The following is an 18,143-nucleotide window of genomic DNA, read 5'->3' as shown; positions in this document are numbered from 1 at the left end:
TCCTCTAGCTAAAACCGGATCTAAGTGTGTTAACACATTAAGACATTTAGTAGAGTTGTCCGCCCTACGGTGTCGTCGTTCTCTCTGTACGATTAAAGAGAAGTGAGTAGATTCCACGCATGGTTAGCGATAAAGCTTTGCGATACTACGCCTCTCCAGTCCGCCACATACGCGTCGTATCCAAATGTAAGGACGCGGGCCGTCGGAAGCAAGGATAAGGAGAGAAAGGAAAGAAAGAAGAAGAAGAAGCAAAACACCACAAGAAAGGCCAAAATAGGCCATAAAACGGAAAGAACCACTCTGGTCCTGGACAGCAAACAGCGGAAACATCGGCTCGAGGGAGGGAATCTCCATCAAACATAAAGAGATAAACCGTAAAAACCGTAAGTACCGCTCAACTTTGTCGACACTCATTATATTCTCCCTGAAGAATGCTCATTGGACGTGTAAATTGCCATGAGATTTCATGCAGCATTATTTCAATGCAGAATTGGTCACGAACTCCTTATCTTGACTCTTTTGAACGAGATCATAGAACAATCCTTTGGCTCTCAATAGCTCTGCCGGAGATCCAATTTCCTCAATGCGTCCATCATCGATCACGATCACCTTATCAAAGCACGCGATCGTCCTCAGACGATGGGCGACGACAATGAATGTGCCGTTGAACTGGGTTCGGATCGTGTCTTGAATCCATGAGTCTGTCTCATTATCGACGGCAGATGTCGCCTCGTCGAGAATGACAATCTTGGGATCCCGGATCAAGATCCTCGCAAGGCAAAGAAGTTGTCTTTGACCTTGCGAAATATTTGCGCCGCCTGCACTGATTGGAGAGTCTAGAGTGAATAAGCCCTTGCTACCCTCCCCAGAGAGGAGCTTGACGTGGCGCAAGGCCTCGTTCAATTGGTCTTTTGGAACCTCTTGGAAATAATCCAGATTAGATCGGACTGTTCCTGAGAACAAAACTGGATCTTGGGGGATAAATGCGATTTTGGATCGAAGGGACTGTAGCTTAATCATAGAAATATCAATGCCGTCAATAAGGATCGAGCCGGATCGAGGGTTGATTAAGCGAAGAAGTGCCAGAGTCAGGGATGATTTTCCAGCGCCGGTTCGACCGACGATTCCAATTCTTTGACCTGCCCCCACAGTAAAGGAGATATCTTTCAAGATGAGAGGAAGGTCGGGCGAGTATGAAATATTTAATTGGTTAACTTCAACCTCTCCTTGAGATGGCCAATTCGTTGGGACTTCGTTGCCACCTTGCTCCTCGGCTTTTAGCTTCGAGTATGAGATTATTCCCATAGCTGCATTCATATAGCTCTCTAGCATCCCAAAATTATTAACGGCAGTGAAAGTAGCGTGAGAGAAACCCATCGAGAATGTCAGGGAGAATCCCACCAGGGACGCATCAAAGACGGTTTTCGATGACAATAGAACGAAACCTGTACCCGAGCTTAAGATGATCCCCATGAGAGATATTTGAAGACCGAGCCAACGGTTGAAAATCCAAAAATGCCGCCGAGCAATGGATAGGTCGTCAATTCGAGAATGCATCTGGTCAATAAACTTATCCACAACTCCAAAAGCCCTTATAGTCGACACTCCAGCGGCAGCGGTGGTGAAGTATTCTAGGATTTCCGCGTTGCCCTCGGATTCACCACGTTTCACAGGATTTCGGGCTTTAACATAGCCCTTGCTGACTTGGAAGCACCAAAACAGAAGGGCTGCTATTAAACAACCCGTGAAGAGGGACCGTTGTATTCTGGATATAGTCAGCTGACTGATCGACTTAATAACAGAAACAAGGCTTACCCTATGCACCCAACAATCACTAGTTTCACAAGACAGTTGGCGAAGTTAGACAGGGTTTCGAGCAGATTGTCATCAATTTGTCTTGTTTCGACAGTGAAACGCCTCAAGATCGCCCCAAGAGGCGTGTTGTCAAGCCAGAGAAGGGGCATTCGGATGACATTTGAAGTCATCGTGCGGAACAAGGTCTGCGAGGCACGCAGTGATCCCGAAAAGATATGCATATTCAAGAGAAACTCTAGGATGACCGCAGATAGGCATCCCAAAAGATACATGTACAGATAATACCACAGATTATTTCCAACCTCGATATTTTCTGGGTCATACATTCCTATTTTCGAGCGTCTTGAATTGATATGGCTGAGAATCCATGTTGTCAGTGTAGTCGTTAGTTGCTTGCCAAGTAAACCGAGAATGTAAATCGTTGCAAATCTCACACCACCGGCAGCACGAAAGTAACTCCTGCAAGATTCCCAATCAGATTCTGATTTTGTCATCTTAACCTTTGACTTATCACTGGCACACTTCTTGGGTTCCTCTTTTGTTGATAGACTCGTCTCGATGGCGATTTCGGGTTCCACAATATCCAAACTTGCTTCAATCATATCGGGATTGAGAGAAGAGCTCATGGTGTTGTTTTTGATTTGAACAACAATCTTGGCATGAGGCAAACACAAAGACACATGATGAGTTGCCAGTATCCGTGTGCGGCCATGGCTGAGCTCTCCGGTCAGCGCTTTGAAGATCTCCGAGGAGACATGAGCGTCAAGTGCAGAAAAGATATCATCCAAAACCAGTGTTTGAGCATTAGAATAGAGAGCTCTAGCCAGCGAGACTCTTGCCCGTTGACCACCGCTAAGTTTAACACCCCGCAGACCAATATGAGTCTCGTCCCCTTTTGTCAGGGCAGCAAGATCAGTCTCAAGTACGCATGCTTTGAGTACTTTCCGGTATTTGGTTTCATCTAATGCACTCCCAAACAATATGTTGTCTTTGATAGTGGCATTTTGAAGCCACGGGGTCTGTGAAACAAATCCGAACTTTTCATTCAATGACGGTATCTCGATGTGACCGCTAAGGATGTCAACCTCTCCAAGGATAGCAGCAAGCACCAAACTCTTTCCTGATCCAGTTTCTCCACGTATCACACTGAGTTCACCTCGAGGAAACTCGACATTAAGGCCATGGAGTTCAAACCGCTCGGGCAAGGAAGCTTTCTTCTCGTCTTTCTCTTGCTTCTCTTCAATCCCTTGCTTCCCTTGCTTCTGATCTGACGGCCAAGCAATGTGGGCATCTCGGAAGGAAACACATCCAGTAGGACTCACATCCAAGATCCTTTTCATTTCTGGAGTTTTCAAATACTTCTCTATGCGACGAGCATTTGAACGAGCGCTGTAATAATCCTGTAGGACCGTGGGAACCGTTCCTAGCGTCCCTTGGATTTGCGGTAGCAACTCGATCATTGTAAATATGATGGACGATGACACCTCGTTCTGAGTATAGGCGTAGCTGCAAATTGCAGCCGCGGCCACGATGAAAGGCGATGCGACTTTCCATACCGATCGAATATTAATAGCAATAAAGGCCCTTCGCATCAGCGACATCTCCTCCTGGCGACATGATTCGATACACTCTTCCCACTGCCTTTCAAGGGCCGAAAACTTGATCTGCCGGAGAGCCTGCATAGCCTCAGTAACAGCCTTTGTCTTCTTGTCTCTGGCCACTGTGAGTTTATTTTTCGCAGCTCGCTCGTGCTTGAGGACTTTTGTATGCACAGGTGCGGTTCCTATCGTGGCCAGAACTGCTATCACCGTACTCTGCCATCCCAACAACCGTAGCAAAAATAATATGACAAACAAGAACTTGATACATAAGAAGGGAAATAAGTAGTTTACGGCAGTGAACTTGCTGAAGGAAAGTGTGTCATGGGATATCAGATTGATCGCTTCCGGCTTATCTCCCGTTTCTTTGGAATCTTTAACGCGTAGGACCTTCGAAAAGATTGCCATAATAAGCTGTGCTCGAATGGGAATTCCCATCTCAGACCATTGGGTCCAAGCTAGGTGATGGTGGAGTATGGTTTCGGTTGCAGAGAAGATGGAGATACCGATTAGCCAGAGCCAGGCGGAATTCGTTACGCCACTGTTCTCTTCTAGGCTCTTCAGCAATCGCATAACGCAGTACGGAGAACCAAAGGTCACCACCGATCGTATCAACATTAGAATCCATTGTTTAGCGAATCCTAGATAACGCTCGGCAAGAATATGATTCCACAGTGATATCTCAGACAGCACTATCAGTGGCTGAGCATTTGATCTAGTGTGATAATTCAATATTGGCAGTTTGCCTAGCCTAAGGTTGCCGGCAATATGAATGGCCCCTGTGCACCATTGCATTGAATATCGTTGGAAGGCTGAGCAAGTATTCTCGAAATCTACAGGTCGTCCTTCTGGTGAGAAAATGTCCGGTCGACGCGGAAATTGAATCTGGAGAATTGCAAGAATCAAAGCGGCAACCAGTGGCAACGAAGACGACGAGAGATCGAAGAAAGGCCCTTCGTCATGCTGAGCGTTTTCAAGAGTCTGTGAGATGATAATGAGAGCAGATAGCAGCGACCCCCTCAGACCAGAGGCATATAACTTGACTGGGCTTTTAATCCAACGAAATGCAAGGCTATGGAGTAATAGAAGAGGCTAAAAATTGAGTTAGCCGTGAGTCCCAAGACAATGATGATATTTTCCAGGAACCTACCCACAGAATCTTAGCCAAGAGAATTGGCTGTTTCCAAGACTCGTTTTCCCTGGCGTACCCGCCGCTCAGTGAGAACGCGCCAGTCCCTAAAAGCGATACTAGGGAGGTTAAAGAACACAGACGCCGTATGCGATTTTGGTAGATTTCCTCCGACTCCTTGGAAGCAGTGCCATCTTTGTCTGAATAAATCATTTACGGCACTGGGATTGCGATTTCCAGCTCGGCTGGGAAGGACTCTCTGGGCAAAGAATACCTGAATGTCGATTATAAGGCACAGAAAATACCAGCAGTTGCTGTGAGTGCAAACGTAGATAAAGCTCCAAGCTTTGACGGGGAAGTGAAAAGAGGATAATAGACCGAGGAGAGATAGGTGGAAGGATTGGGAGGGGGTGAGAGCTAAGAAAGCTTGCATTAGTGTGGCAGGGCCTGTTTCCTCCTACTCTCTTATCATTATGATTTCTTGATTTATTGATTATTATTTTTTCCTTTTTCCAAAATTAAGACAATCAATAAATCAAAATTTCTAGCGAGACACACTTAGGAAGCCCCAGGTACCGATGGGTAATACATGGCCAAGATTAACTAATGATACGAATTTGACCAGGTACTTATACCCAAGATACCTCAAGTCTAGTTAAATTTCTTTCTTCGAAGATCCATTACATCCTCGAGAGAAGCTACCAAGGGAAAAAGTAAAATGGCTTGAGAATCACCAAAAAGGTGCAATAAAGAAATGGCTTCACAGTCCCATTACACATTTCCATAACGAGGTTAGCGTAAATTTGTTTAAGCCTCAACGGGGTTTATCGTTCACTTCCAGTTGGTCCCGGCACCTTCATCCGATGCCTTGGTCAGCATGCAGTATGTCCTTAAAAAAAACAGGTCAATATCATAGTTCCAGAGAGTGCGCTTTGATATTACCATTCTAGTTAATTTCCAACACTTGTTTGGCTTTCCGTGCTCTCCCTTGAAACTATGAATTTCTATGCATTGTTTTTGCCTCAAAGCGGGAAATCGGGAGAGCCTAGCCCGTATTCAACCAATTCCGATTCTAAAGTCGAGAATTCGGGACAAAATAGATTAAAGTATGGCGTGGAAATCTGTATAGGCTCAGGAACCTGCATGCTAGAAGCAAAATCATGGCGAATCCCGTCGTCGAGTAACTCAGTATTTTGGGGCAGTTCGCAGTGCTGCGATAATACATTCGCATGGTTCGCAGCGGCGGAAGATGCAGTTCTCTTTGGAGAATGGCATTGCCCGTCCGGGAGCCACATACGCTTCAACAGACTTGCAAACCGACTAGCAATATGACAATCGCTAATGGCAGCTTCTTCGAGTACTTGTATAAAATGCTGCACTAGGTTGGCGACTTCAGTATGTTCTGTGCCTACGAAGGTTCCAAAAACGTCTGCTTTATATAAAAAGACAGCGGAGTACACCGTATACCTATTCGAACCATTAGCCATTCCTAAAGATAACCTAATTATTGTCAATAGTAATACGTACACGTAAAAGCGGAACGGCATGTATCGAATCTGCGCCTGGGAACTTGTCTGGACGGTTATTGTTAGGATCCCCCGAGCTGCATCTACTGCTTCGAGGACATATGCACCCTCTGCGGTCGACATGATGCCCCGTGGAAACAGCGAGGGGGCTCCCCTTGGCCCCGAAGTTGCTGTCCGGTTTTCTCCCGCAGGACGGGTGTGGTGAGCTGCCCTGGAAAGAAGTGATTGGAATGCAAACGAGTTTGCATACAATCGGACGTACTCCTTGAAGATATGCAGAGTGCAGTTCAGCTTGGGAGATGCCTCGAGACCATCCCAGCGATCTTTCCACGCCGACATGGAGTGGCGAAAATCATCTAGATAGCGATTGTAGTCCCCCCGTCGAACCATTTGAGTAGTTCGTTCCTTGCACGAGTACAAAGTGTCATGCACGTTGTGAAGCAGCTGCGTGAGCTCAATGGTGGCCTGTAAGACATGTGCATATTTGTGCTCTGCATCTGCCCTGAGCCGTAGACTTGGAAAGTCATTCGCCGTGAAGTTCGTTGAGAGCGATGGCCCTCGCGACCAAAATGACTGTCCCATACGGACGGAGATCTGCCGATCGGAGATATATACAACTGGACGCTAGTCAGTATCGCCTGAGAACTCGTATGGTTTTATGGGACGCACATATCCATGCTAAAAGGTTTCGGTTCTCGAGTTCTTGCGACTCTCCGATAGCCGTCTCCCGAAAGGACGCCTTGTCTAAACGCAGGAGATAAGAATGCCTTACAGCCTGGCCGATGAGTGACCAGGCCATATTATCTTCGACCGCACTCAGGTTCCTCGGGAACATGTTAGGATAGGAACAGGTCTCGAGTTGCATGTAAGGAACCCACTCCGCCAGAAGCAGGAGACCTTCGACAGACCCGACCCTTAGAGTCGACGGCGTGGCGAGAAGTATATCCAACAAATGCCTCTTGAGATACTTCCAGCAATGTTGGTGGATATCTTTATATGCGGGTTCGTCTTTGGATGCAATAGTCAGAAGCACTGTCAGCAGGAACGGCTCGTCTACCGCTGCCCCACGCGGGTCCGTCGTCGCCAAAAGCTGTTTTGGTGCGAGCGGACAGAAAGTATGGTAATTTGCCGCGTAGCTAGACTGTCAGAAGAAAGGCAATCATGCACGGAATGTAAAAGGTCTCATACTGATGTATTAGACGGCCCACAGTATCTGTGCCTAACACGCCGATCACTAATGTTTCTGTCTCAGACAATGTCGACTGTAACACAGGAGGCTGCGTAGACTCAATCTGACTGCCCATATTGAAGGCAGTATCCGTTCCACTTTGCTTTGCGGATGGAGTCGCCGGGAAATGACCGAAGGTCGTAGAGTCATTAGGGTGATTCGGAACCCGGGAATCGTTCGCCGCGAGTTGGGCAAGAATCTGGAGTGCATCGCCCGGATTGGTTAACTCAGCATATATCGGATCGTCGATTACTTTTTCATCATCTCTACTTTGCTCATGCTGTCCGTGGCCTATGTTAGCCCTACTGAGGGCTGGCGTAGAGCTTTGCTCCCTGTGTGAGCGTCGAAATCGTGAGAAGTCGCCCCCGCGCCGTGACCCGGCAAGAATACATTCATTACCAGCACGGAGACACTGAATGCAGGAGGACCTTGTCCCATCGGACAAGTTGGACCTGGAGAATGTTAATGAAGATGGAGAGGGTGAGGCATCATACAACTCACGGATCACACTTGAGTTTCCGCTGACGACATCGCTGGCAGGCACGATAGACACGAATATTTTGACTACGAGTCATTGTGAGGGTTGTAGGTAGTAGGAAGTAGGAAGCAGGAAGTGTTGTAGAAGAGAGATTTATTCCCCAGATTTACCCCACACTGTGGGGTTCGGCAATAGACGGCAATGGTTTCTGTCTCCGCACTATTTCCTATCAAGACATGGACATATACTATGGATTGATTGTATATTGAGCTAATTAATCACTGAAACACTTGATCTCACTTGAATAAATGCACAACTTGCGTGTTACAGTACTCAAGGAACCCCGTGGAACCCCACTCGCCCCCGATCCCACTCTCCTTGTGTCCAGACAACATTGCCCTTGGCGTTGTTTTCGCCCAAGAGTTTACAAAGACGCTTCCAGCCTGCATTTGCCTACCAACTCGCTCGGCTCGAGAAACGTCAGCACTCCACACGGAGGCTCCAAGGCCCGAAGTGGTTCCGTTGGCGGCGGCGATGACATCCCTTTCATCGGACCATTTGAGGACTGGCACGATGGGACCTAAACACAACAGAATTAGCATTGTTCAACATTTTTCATGGTACCCATCAACCAACCAAATTGCTCTTCCATGACGATTCGTGCGGTCGGAGGTGGATTGTCAACGATACTTGGAGAGATATAGTAGCCTTCCCCTTCAATGGGATGCGGAGCAAGAGCAAACTTGTAGCCCTGGGCCTTACTATCCGCCACCAGATCCTGGACTTTTTCGTATTGCATTTTGTTCTGCATCGGGCCCATTGTAGTGCTGGGACTATCGGCCTTGCCTACCTCCATTCGAGAGACCGCATCCACCATAGATTTCAGGAATGGCTCGTAAATGCTTTCATGCACGTAAACTCTCTTAGTGGCAACGCAAACTTGACCGCAGAAGACGAAACAGCCCTGCGCCACTTCTGGGGCTGTTTTTTCAATGTCCACGTCCGGGTAGACGATTGCTGGATCATTTCCTCCCCTGCAGAGATTAATATATGAGCAGGATATTCTTCGAGTACCGTCCTAAGAGATTATACACACAGTTCAAGAGTCACACGTTTCAGTGTCGCAGCCGCAGAAGCCATGATTCTTTTTCCAGTTGCACTGGATCCCGTAAATGTAACCTTGCTGATATCGGGGTGTTGAACGAGTGCTGGGCCAATGGAATCATCACCACCAATGATCTGGACGACGCCAGGAGGGAAGACTTTCTGCGCCAGTTCAACCATTTTCAGTGCGGAATATGGAGTGAAGGGCGACGGCTTGACAATGATCGAACACCCGGTCAGTAACGCTGGCAAGATTTTTCCAACAGACAAGACAAGAGGGAAATTCCATGGGCAGATAGCAGCAACGACTCCGACAGGGACATGACGCGTAATTGCGATGCGGGTATCGTCTTCAATTCGCTCTTCCGGCATGCGAAGCTGCACGTTATGATCAAACAGGGCGAGGATTTCTTTCGCCTCGCCGGCGGCCACCGGGCGGGGTTTCCCGCACTCTGCTATGAGAAGCTTGGTGAAATCCTCAATGTGCGGCTCGTAAAGATGTTTCCACTGAAGGATTTTGTCAACTCGCTCTCCAAAGGGGGTCGTAGACCACGACTTGAATGCTTCATTAGCAGAGCGAACGGCGTCTTCCACATCTTGCTTGGTGGCCACAGGTACGTCCCATAGCCTGGATTCCGTGGAAGGATCAACGCTAAACGTTGTGGTGTCGGAGGTTTGGCACTCGCCCTTGATTATATTAAAGAAGTTTTCGAAATTCAGAGTTGATTCTGCCATTGTGTATGACTGGGTTGTTCTTGACTTGGCTATGCTCGGTTGTGTGATAAGGCTGGGGATGGTGAGTGGACAGTTCTGCTGTGACCGGGCCGTATTTATCTATTTCAAAGATTTAATAGAATTCCAATGGCGTGCCCTCACAGATGCTTTCCATATCGGAGTTGTAAATTGCGCCCGTTAATATGCCCGGATCTATAGCCGGAGCAGATATGGATGACGTTGCGACGGACATTTGAGGACGGCTGTAGATGGAAACAGATGGACCATCTCGGATTCAAGCTCTCCCCAGGATTGCGGATTGGTGGGGGTAACTATTCCTGAACGGACCTCATCTATAAAACAAAGAAGTATAACGATTCTAGTTGTCTGTCCTTCACAATTCTTCTCAACTTACACCGGGTTTCTTCGTTGGCTCATATTCTATCTTTTTCAAGGTCGATTCATCTACAATGCAGGTTCCCCAAACCCACAAAGGCTTAGTCTACGATAAGCCGGGCGGTATCTCCACTCGTCTGGTGGAATTGGATACCCCGAGTCCAGGCCCTGGGCAAATCCTGGTCAAGATGTAGGCTGTGTCCCTCGGCGTTATTTAGTGTACTGACATCAAGCCAGCACCCACTCCGGAGTATGTCATTCAGACCTCAGCCTCATGACGACTACAGTAAGACTCGAGTCTCCCTTCACACAAATTCGCATCGGATATTTTACCTAACTCCATCGCGTCCATTAGTGGAGTTGGCTTCCGGAGCCCGTAAAAAGCGGACAGGTTGGCGGCCACGAAGGCGTGGGCATCGTCGCCCAGCTAGGACCGTCCTGTGAAGCTTCCGGTGTCAAAATTGGTGACCGTGTAGGCATCAAATGGATTGCATCCGCCTGTGGTAACTGCATGCCATGTTTGGCTGGCGCCGACGGTATCTGCGCGAACCCAGAAATATCGGGCTATACGTGCCCCGGCACGTTCCAGGAATACACTCTGGCTCCTGCTCACTATGTGACGCCAATTCCCGACGGGTTGGCAAGTGAAGTGGCAGCACCGCTTCTTTGTGGTGGTGTTACGGTTTACTCGGCGCTCAAGAAGAGCAGAGCCCAGGCCGGGGATTGGGTGGTAATTGCTGGAGCCGGCGGTGGTCTGGGTCATCTGGGAGTGCAGCTCGGAGGCCGAGGAATGGGATTCAGAATCATTGGTTTGGATATGGGATCCAAGGAAGGTTTCGTAAAGGAGTGTGGTGCCGAAGCTTTCATCGACATCAGCAAGTATTCTGTTGATGGAAGGAAGAGCATTGCAGATGAAATAATGGCCATTACTGGCGGATTTGGAGCCTCGGCGGCTGTTATTTGCAGTGCAAGCAATGCTGCATATGCGGAAGCCCTTTCATATCTTAGGTTCAATGGAACACTGGTGTGTGTTGGGGTTCCGGGTGAGGCCAAGGCAATTGCTAGCGCTTATCCCCACACGATGGTTGGTAAACAACTGGCTATCGTTGGAAGCACCGTGGGCAACCGTCGAGAGGCAATCGAAACGCTGGATATGGCAAAGCGGGTAGTCACGACTCCCTTCCGTCTTGAGAAGGTGCAGAATATCAATGATGTCTTCGCGGAGATGAAAGGCGGCAAGTTGCAAGGCCGTGTCGTGCTAGACCTACAGCCGTGTACCTAATATTCTGAAGTATTGAAACTCGGTATTTTCCACTTGCCTCAGCGTTATGAAAACTGTAACCCATAGTTCCAGGAACTAGAGATTGGTTAATAGGTTCCATAGAAAATAAATTTACTGAATTAGTCCTCGCACTTAGCTTGGTGACCCAGCTCAGTCTTGTTGCAGGTTGGGATTCTCTAAAAAAAAAAAAGGCGAAGTCACCCGAATTGGGACGCCTGAAGGAAAGCGGAATTTAGCTGAAGAATAGAATCTGTACTCCCGCTATTGAACTTCCGAAATTCTGTGAGAATGGAAATATTCAATCAAGAAATTTATTATAGTAAAAGGAAATTGGGAAAAGCCACGCAATCAACATTCAATTTATGTTTCAACATGACTTAACGACTAGGAGATCCAAAGTAAAAACCCAGAAAGACCAACTTCATTGAGTAACTATCAAACATTGCAATCGCCCATGCAAGTTATGAGTATCTTAGTGTATATGTTCTGCTATTCAAGGAAGCCCTTGCCTGACATCAGTATGCTCATTTAATCCCCAGGCTGTCGAGCTCGAATCATGAACAGTCGTCCGTCTCATATCCCGCTTGTATGTCCGAAGGAAAGGACCCCCAACAGCCCGGTGCATAGTGCACGTATTGTCCCAAATAACTAGATCGCCCGGTTTCTGCCACTCAATCTCCACGGTATTTTCATCACGAGTGGCGTGCTTGAACAACCGGTCAAACAATGCCTGTGATTCGTCGGAAGCGAGGCCTTCAATATGATGAACGTGGGCCGCAATGTACAAATTCATACGGTCGGATGGCTCATGACGCTGCACCAATTTGTGCCGTCCCATAGGATAATCTAGCGGGTTGAGCTCGGCAAAGGCGTCGGGGGCGGCTACTTTGCGAGAGTGGTGCATAGAGTGGCAAGCTATGTAGTCTTTGGCCAATAGCTCCTCTTTGAAACCTTGGGGAAGATCATCGAATGCAGTCCTCGTGTCTGCAAAGGCAGTGTGGCCGCCCATTCCACTTGGTGGTAGCTCGTGTGCTAGGAGAAGCGAGTATCCGGCGCGGCGGGGGTTGAAGCTCGAGTCCACGTGGAAGAGGTCATTACCCTGTGTATCCGTGATTGTCAGAACTGCCGTAAGGGGTCTTTTTCTGGTCAGTTAGGTAGCTACCTTGTTTGCCTGGGAACGTGGGCTTGTAGGGTCAAGGATAGACCCGTCGGTGTCGACATTGCTGACATCGAAGAGCTCTGCGTATTTGAGACGTTGTTTCCGACCAGCAGCGATATACGGTTTCACGTCGTCTAGATCCCCAAATCTTTTAGAGAATGCAATATGGCCCTCATCTGTGAGGCCCGTACTACGGAAGACGACGACACCATACTGGGTTGTAAACACTCTGTAAGACATAATGCAAGTTCGCGATGTCAAAGAGACCGGACATACCTTGGTCACAGCTTGGTATATCTCCTCGAATACTTCAACTTTCAAGGGAGACGAAAAGTCCACGCCACTGATCTCGGCACCGAAGGTCGGGTGCAAAGGCTTGATGGAGATGTGGGCAAAAGTGATTCCGTTTGTGGTGACCGTCATTCTGAGCTGGAGTACTCTTGTAATTCGTAGTTATCGAAATATTGTCAACGTTATCTGTTATATAGGTGACGCAACTTTGAGATGGAAAAGATGAAGAGCAACCAAGTTGGTAATTTTGAGTTGTCTAAAGCCTTCTATTGCCGTTATGAAAGTCCCGCCATCTATAACCGATGGGCTAGAATTTTGAAGTTACGTTTGACATCATGATATAGAAAGTTGAGAATCACTGGGACACCATAATGTCCTCATCTAGAGCCACCTAATTCCGAAAAACATTGGTATATCCACGGCTTAACGACTGTGGCCGAAGATGGCCATCCCCATCTAAACCCGACCCCGAAGGGTTTCCTACTCCATATCCGGAGAAGGTTGAAATTGAACTCGGAACTTATGAGATGTATGTATCGCTTTATTTTCATAGAAAATCCATCCGGTCCGTGATAAAATTCGCAAAAAACAACGTTGTCCAGGTAGGTGTAGGTGGGCTTGGCACGATTGGAGATATCGGGAAAACTCCGAGTGAGCTTGGGAAGCCTTCACCAAGGCACAGTTCGACCAAGGTAATCGAGGTATTCAAGTCCGGGTCGTTCTTGTTTTGTAATAAGTACATTCACTAAGCTGGGGATGCTTTCTTCGATTGTGAGCCGAGCATCGGGACCTCCCAACTCAGTTTTGACCCACCCCGGAGCCATCACCACCATTGGACGCGATGGGTCCTGGCGAGCCGCAAAGCTTCGCATGAACATGTTCAGCGCGGCTTTAGTACCCCGATACACCTCTCGAAGACCCGTTTCATTGTTGCTGATGCTTCCCTGTCCCGATGACATCACCCCAATAAGGCCCTTTGGAGTCACATGGTGTGCCAGGCTTTCAACGACACGCATCGGGCTGAGCGAATTCGTGACCATGACATGGATGAAATCTTCCGTTGATACATCTCCAATGTTTTGGGTTGGGTCACGATTCGTTGTTCCGGCGTTGACGAAGAGGACGTCAAATGTCTTGCCCGATACTGATAAGCGATTATTGAGCGCCTTGATTTGATCGGGTTCGCAAATGTCCAAGGTCTCAATGTCAACCCGGCCAGTGTATTTGTCTGCTAGCTCATGGAATAATGTTCGTGACTCTCCGCGGACTGTGCCGACGACGTTCCATCCCTTTTCTAGGAATTCTGATGCCATGGCATGGCCGAGGCCGCGCGAAGCGCCGATGAGAAGGATTGTGGGTGAAGCGGACATCTTGCTGTGTTATTTGAGAGTTGATTAATGTAATTGAGCAGATTGAGCCTTTTAAACCCAACAGAGTCGGCTCGGCATTTTCTAGTCCCGGGTTATCTCCGGGTCGGATTTCCCTTGGGGGAAGCCACCGAGGTCTCGTATTAGGAAACACTCTCTAGCTGTATACCTATAACGTATTGGATTTCAACGAGTCATGGAATACTGCAAATACAGCATCTGGGCTGATAGGCAACCCCACCAATCTCACAGAAGCGGGGCCCGGGCATCTAAACTCTGCCCCAATTGGCCATTCGGTTAGTTACCGTGTTTTTAATTTCGGCGAGAAGCCGGGAGCGAATGAATAAGAACCAATATATGATTGAATCCCTGGACTTGTAAACAAGCTTTGAAAATTCGATCATCGTTTGCCATCGAAAGGGTCTGGCGTAGACCTAGGGGTGGTTTGATACTTCTAGCAGGTTACGCCGAACTAGGTGCGTAGACCTTTACGCTGGCTGAACTGTGATTCAATTCTCCTCTGGTTCATCATCTGATTCCACGTCCGATTCATCCACCTCATCTCCCCAGCCAACACACATCGGTAGTCCATAGGGACTGCCAGTACCATCCCCGTCTTCCTGTGCCCAAATAAGTCTATCATGGTGGGAAAGTGCAGCCAGTGTCGCCCCACGAGCTTTCAACAGGTTAACGATATCCCAAAGACACTTCTGTTCAGCAGCGAAGAGTCCAGTATAGCCATACAATGAGATATTGAATTCTCGATCAAGGAGAAGTCTCACCATAGATTCATCCTCATTTAGTACAGCTAGCTTTAATGCTGTATCTTGGGGTCCCACGCCGTATTCAAGCAATATGGGAATGATATCCCGTCGACCATCTTTCACGGCGCGATACAAAGGGGAAGGGGCATACAATTCCGGATCAGCACCTCGCCGAAGCAGTAATTTGACTAGCTCTAGGTTCCCTCTCTGCACCGCAGTAAAGAGGGGTGGGTAGTCAACGCCCTGACGATGCCACCAGTAAACATTATGTTTAGGATTTAGGTCGTCAGCACGAGTCCTGCAGTAGAAGTTGACTTGTGCACCGAAGCCTAGCAAGATGACCACAACTTCGGTATGGCCACCCTGAATTGCTGCCACCAGGGCGTGCTGGATATTCACGACACTCAGCACGCTGTATCCTTGTTGTAAAAGAGGATGGGTATAAATATCCCGAGAATGAGGATCCGTCTGTCGCCATATATATTGCACTGTCGATGAAACTGTCATTTCATCCTCGTCTGCGCACATTTTTGGTAACTTGTCTTCTGCTGCAAATGTCACTGCGTCGGACGCTGGATGGTAATAACGGGCAATGTTCAACCCGTCTAGCAAACCTCGAACTTGTGGAACGAGGTTCCGTTCAGCGACAAAAGAGAGCCCGATTCCATGCTTGTACTGGCCGTGAAAACAATACAGAAACTTGATGAGGAATCTCTGTAGATGACGGTTGGTCCGGATCAAGGCGTAAATGTCACCCTGCTTGCAAAAGCATGAGGCGATGATCCATATGATCTCTGTAGGTAGTTGGTCGAGCGCCATTACGGGAAAGTGGATGAGTTGAATTTTGCAGGGGGAAGTGGAAAGGTAGAAACAAGTATGTAGTTAGCGTGAGTGGGCGGTGTCATTTTCCAGCCTTCCTAAGCGCATCAGAGTTTTAAATATCTCAGTGCACGTTATTTCATCTTTATATGAAGTACTATGGGACTAGATGGGGCTCTGGAGCCCTGGAGCAGCCTTCACTGCGGATGCATATTCTCCAACGAGCGGTTTTAATCCTAAGAGGAACAAAAGTACTATCGGTATTTATATCAAGAGCTCATACAATGGTGTCTGGGTTCTTACCATCAAGGTCATGTGGGAGGCGTGCCATCTGCTGGCATATCAGGAAGTAACTCGAAATCGTTGACAGGATTGGGCGATGCTTTAAGATAGGAAACGGGGGTAGGGAAATCTCGAAGGACCACCTGGTAGAGCTGGCTAGACCGGGTACCGGTCTGGAAGAAGGCGCGTAAAATGGGATGCATATTGATAACCTGCTGCTAGCTCTTGGCGACATTGCCCTTTTGCACTGGTGGTGAGGCCCTTGACAAAGGCCGAATCTCCACCACCCAATTGGCATACCACGCATTTCTTGTTTGTTGGGCACGGGCGAAGCTTTCTTGCATCAGGGAGTCTAGGTATATATCTTCCACATTAGGCGTATTAATAAATAAGTTTTCCTGATACTCGTGGTGTGAAAGGTAGTCAGTCTACGGACAGGGAGAGAAGGGAAGAAGAAGGGGCGAGGAAGCAAGAGAGACCATGATGCTGTCACATGGGTAACTGTTCCTAACGGAGAACTGGGCAGCAACAGGGGGTCACTAAAGTAACGCTTTGGAACTCGATGACCAATTCGCATTCGAATACTAAGCTCTGCGGGGACGATCGTGGTGATAGTCCGGAGAAAGACCGAGGTTTAGAAAGACGGTAGGAGACTCCCTATATAATCATCTATATTAGAACAACTGGACCAATGTATAGCTACCTCTTTGCAACTCAATTCATACGTTAACCGCCTTTGCTTCTTTAGATTCCTCTCATGGTCATAGTCATATCTGTAGCTGTAACACCAAACATCCAAAGAATACCTGAAATAGGAAATTATTAACGTTGATATATGCAAATCTAGATATAAACTGTAATCTACTCAACCTCTACAACACCAGAACAAGGTAACCCACATCGCCGAATGGCCGGGCGAATCTATTTCGGCGCAGCCTTCCAGAACAACCACGCAATCGCAGCAACAAACTTCATACCAGCAGCCATCCACAACGCAGACTGCATACCACCACTGCTACGACTCAACCAACCACCGACAATCGCACCGATAAGCAGACACACAACACCACCGATACGACGGTTACGTTTAACGTTCGTATTCGGCTTGTCGATGATCTTCGGATCCGACGCAATATCAAAGTAAACACTTGTCAAAACCACGGTCGGGATCTCATTGTAGCCCAGCGCACGACTGCAGGTCATTCCACCGGCGGACTGGAAAGCCAGCAGACCGATCGGGATCAACTCGAGGAAAAGCGGGCCGCCGGTTAGGGTGGCGTCAGCGGAGGTGTGGGGGATGAGATCACCTTGGATTAAGGCGACGGCGATGATGATGAGGATAGTCTGCACGAAGAACGAGACGAAGAGGGTTCCGCGACGGAGGGCGCCGACGCTGCGCATTGCGATTGAGAAGATCATTGAGCCGAAGAAGAATGACGCGATCGAGACGAGGGACTTGAGCCAGCCCCATGGCTTGTTGTTGGGTTGATTGGAGGCGCCGAGACCAAGGAAGATGGTGTTTCCTGTTTTTGAGGAGGGGTTGTTAGTTTTCTACTGTGTTTCGCGGGGGAAGTTGTTGGTGGTTTGGCTTTGCGCCCCTTACGGGAGAGCGACGGCTATGACTCGTACCTGTTTGCATGCCCAGGAAGCAGGACCACGCATTGTAAGCGCTGCTATCGCATAGACCGGTGAGGAAAGTGAGGAGCAGACAGACCAAGTCTGCGTGTGTGGGCGACAGGTTCTGCTTCCATCGTTGAGCGACACTGGACTGTTTGGCGGGGAGGTCTGGGGCTTCGAGATCGGGGGTGGCCGGGGCCTCTGTCTTCTCCATTTTGAGGGAATCTGAGTATGTGAAGATGTACTCTGTACAGGGTATGTACGGGGTAATAAATAGATGTCACAGGGAAAAGCCTAGGGTGTACAGAATTTTCTTGTTCCTGGGCGGCACGAGGCGACTTCCGGGGGGAAAAGTTAATTTATCGTAAGGTCCGATCACGGTCCCTCTTAAGTCAGACTTGATCTTCTTCAGAGCTACATATAATACATACTCCACACTATATATAATAACATATAATATTGCAAAATACTGCAAAATATTCCCAAACTAAACCCCTTTAGAATTGTGCTGCCTGGAAGCTCGGCACGCAATAGTGGAGAGTCCTGATGTGGTCTCGGATAGGGCTGAATTAAG

At 48.2% G+C, this 18,143-nt stretch overlaps 7 protein-coding genes across 7 annotated transcripts; 1 reads left to right on the top strand and 6 right to left on the bottom strand.

Annotated features, from left to right (window-relative positions):
• Window positions 1-474: 474 nt before the first annotated feature.
• On the bottom strand, window positions 475-3,986 carry N7537_003900 (uncharacterized protein; the record flags this gene model as incomplete). The annotated part of the gene is made up of 2 exons (XM_056894958.1): window positions 475-1,765; window positions 1,816-3,986. 2 exons carry the CDS (start codon window positions 3,984-3,986, stop codon window positions 475-477), a joined length of 3,462 nt encoding a protein of 1,153 aa, XP_056754706.1.
• Window positions 3,987-5,564: 1,578 nt separating this feature from the next.
• On the bottom strand, window positions 5,565-9,613 carry N7537_003899 (transcriptional regulator family TF; the record flags this gene model as incomplete). Its single annotated transcript, XM_056894957.1, has 7 exons — window positions 5,565-6,009; window positions 6,070-6,685; window positions 6,738-7,204; window positions 7,257-7,860; window positions 8,232-8,354; window positions 8,411-8,808; window positions 8,871-9,613. 7 exons carry the CDS (start codon window positions 9,611-9,613, stop codon window positions 5,565-5,567), a joined length of 3,396 nt encoding a protein of 1,131 aa, XP_056754705.1.
• A 449-nt stretch (window positions 9,614-10,062) lies between these two features.
• N7537_003898 (zinc-dependent alcohol dehydrogenase) lies at window positions 10,063-11,270 on the top strand (the record flags this gene model as incomplete). Its single annotated transcript, XM_056894956.1, has 3 exons — window positions 10,063-10,178; window positions 10,226-10,274; window positions 10,344-11,270. 3 exons carry the CDS (start codon window positions 10,063-10,065, stop codon window positions 11,268-11,270), a joined length of 1,092 nt encoding a protein of 363 aa, XP_056754704.1.
• A 493-nt stretch (window positions 11,271-11,763) lies between these two features.
• On the bottom strand, window positions 11,764-12,852 carry N7537_003897 (TauD/TfdA dioxygenase family protein; the record flags this gene model as incomplete). The annotated part of the gene is made up of 3 exons (XM_056894955.1): window positions 11,764-12,369; window positions 12,433-12,642; window positions 12,706-12,852. 3 exons carry the CDS (start codon window positions 12,850-12,852, stop codon window positions 11,764-11,766), a joined length of 963 nt encoding a protein of 320 aa, XP_056754703.1.
• Window positions 12,853-13,388: 536 nt separating this feature from the next.
• Window positions 13,389-14,090, bottom strand: N7537_003896 (uncharacterized protein; the record flags this gene model as incomplete). Its single annotated transcript, XM_056894954.1, has 1 exon — window positions 13,389-14,090. One exon carries the CDS (start codon window positions 14,088-14,090, stop codon window positions 13,389-13,391), a length of 702 nt encoding a protein of 233 aa, XP_056754702.1.
• A 506-nt stretch (window positions 14,091-14,596) lies between these two features.
• On the bottom strand, window positions 14,597-15,670 carry N7537_003895 (ankyrin repeat domain-containing protein; the record flags this gene model as incomplete). Its single annotated transcript, XM_056894953.1, has 1 exon — window positions 14,597-15,670. The coding sequence occupies one exon, from the start codon at window positions 15,668-15,670 to the stop codon at window positions 14,597-14,599; it is 1,074 nt and encodes a 357-aa protein (XP_056754701.1).
• Window positions 15,671-16,873: 1,203 nt separating this feature from the next.
• On the bottom strand, window positions 16,874-17,799 carry N7537_003894 (YoaK family protein; the record flags this gene model as incomplete). Its single annotated transcript, XM_056894952.1, has 2 exons — window positions 17,582-17,799; window positions 16,874-17,475 (listed from the first exon to the last, which is right to left on the bottom strand). Exons 1-2 carry the CDS (start codon window positions 17,781-17,783, stop codon window positions 16,874-16,876), a joined length of 804 nt encoding a protein of 267 aa, XP_056754700.1. The 5' UTR covers window positions 17,784-17,799.
• Window positions 17,800-18,143: the final 344 nt, after the last annotated feature.

This window comes from Penicillium hordei (assembly GCF_028827395.1).
Source record: "Penicillium hordei strain IBT 12815 chromosome Unknown utg000002l_segment0_segment0, whole genome shotgun sequence".
NCBI classification, from domain to species: Eukaryota; Fungi; Ascomycota; class Eurotiomycetes; order Eurotiales; family Aspergillaceae; genus Penicillium; species Penicillium hordei.
The sequence above is the reverse complement of the archived record's forward strand: the minus strand, read 5'-3'. Positions and strand labels throughout refer to the sequence as shown.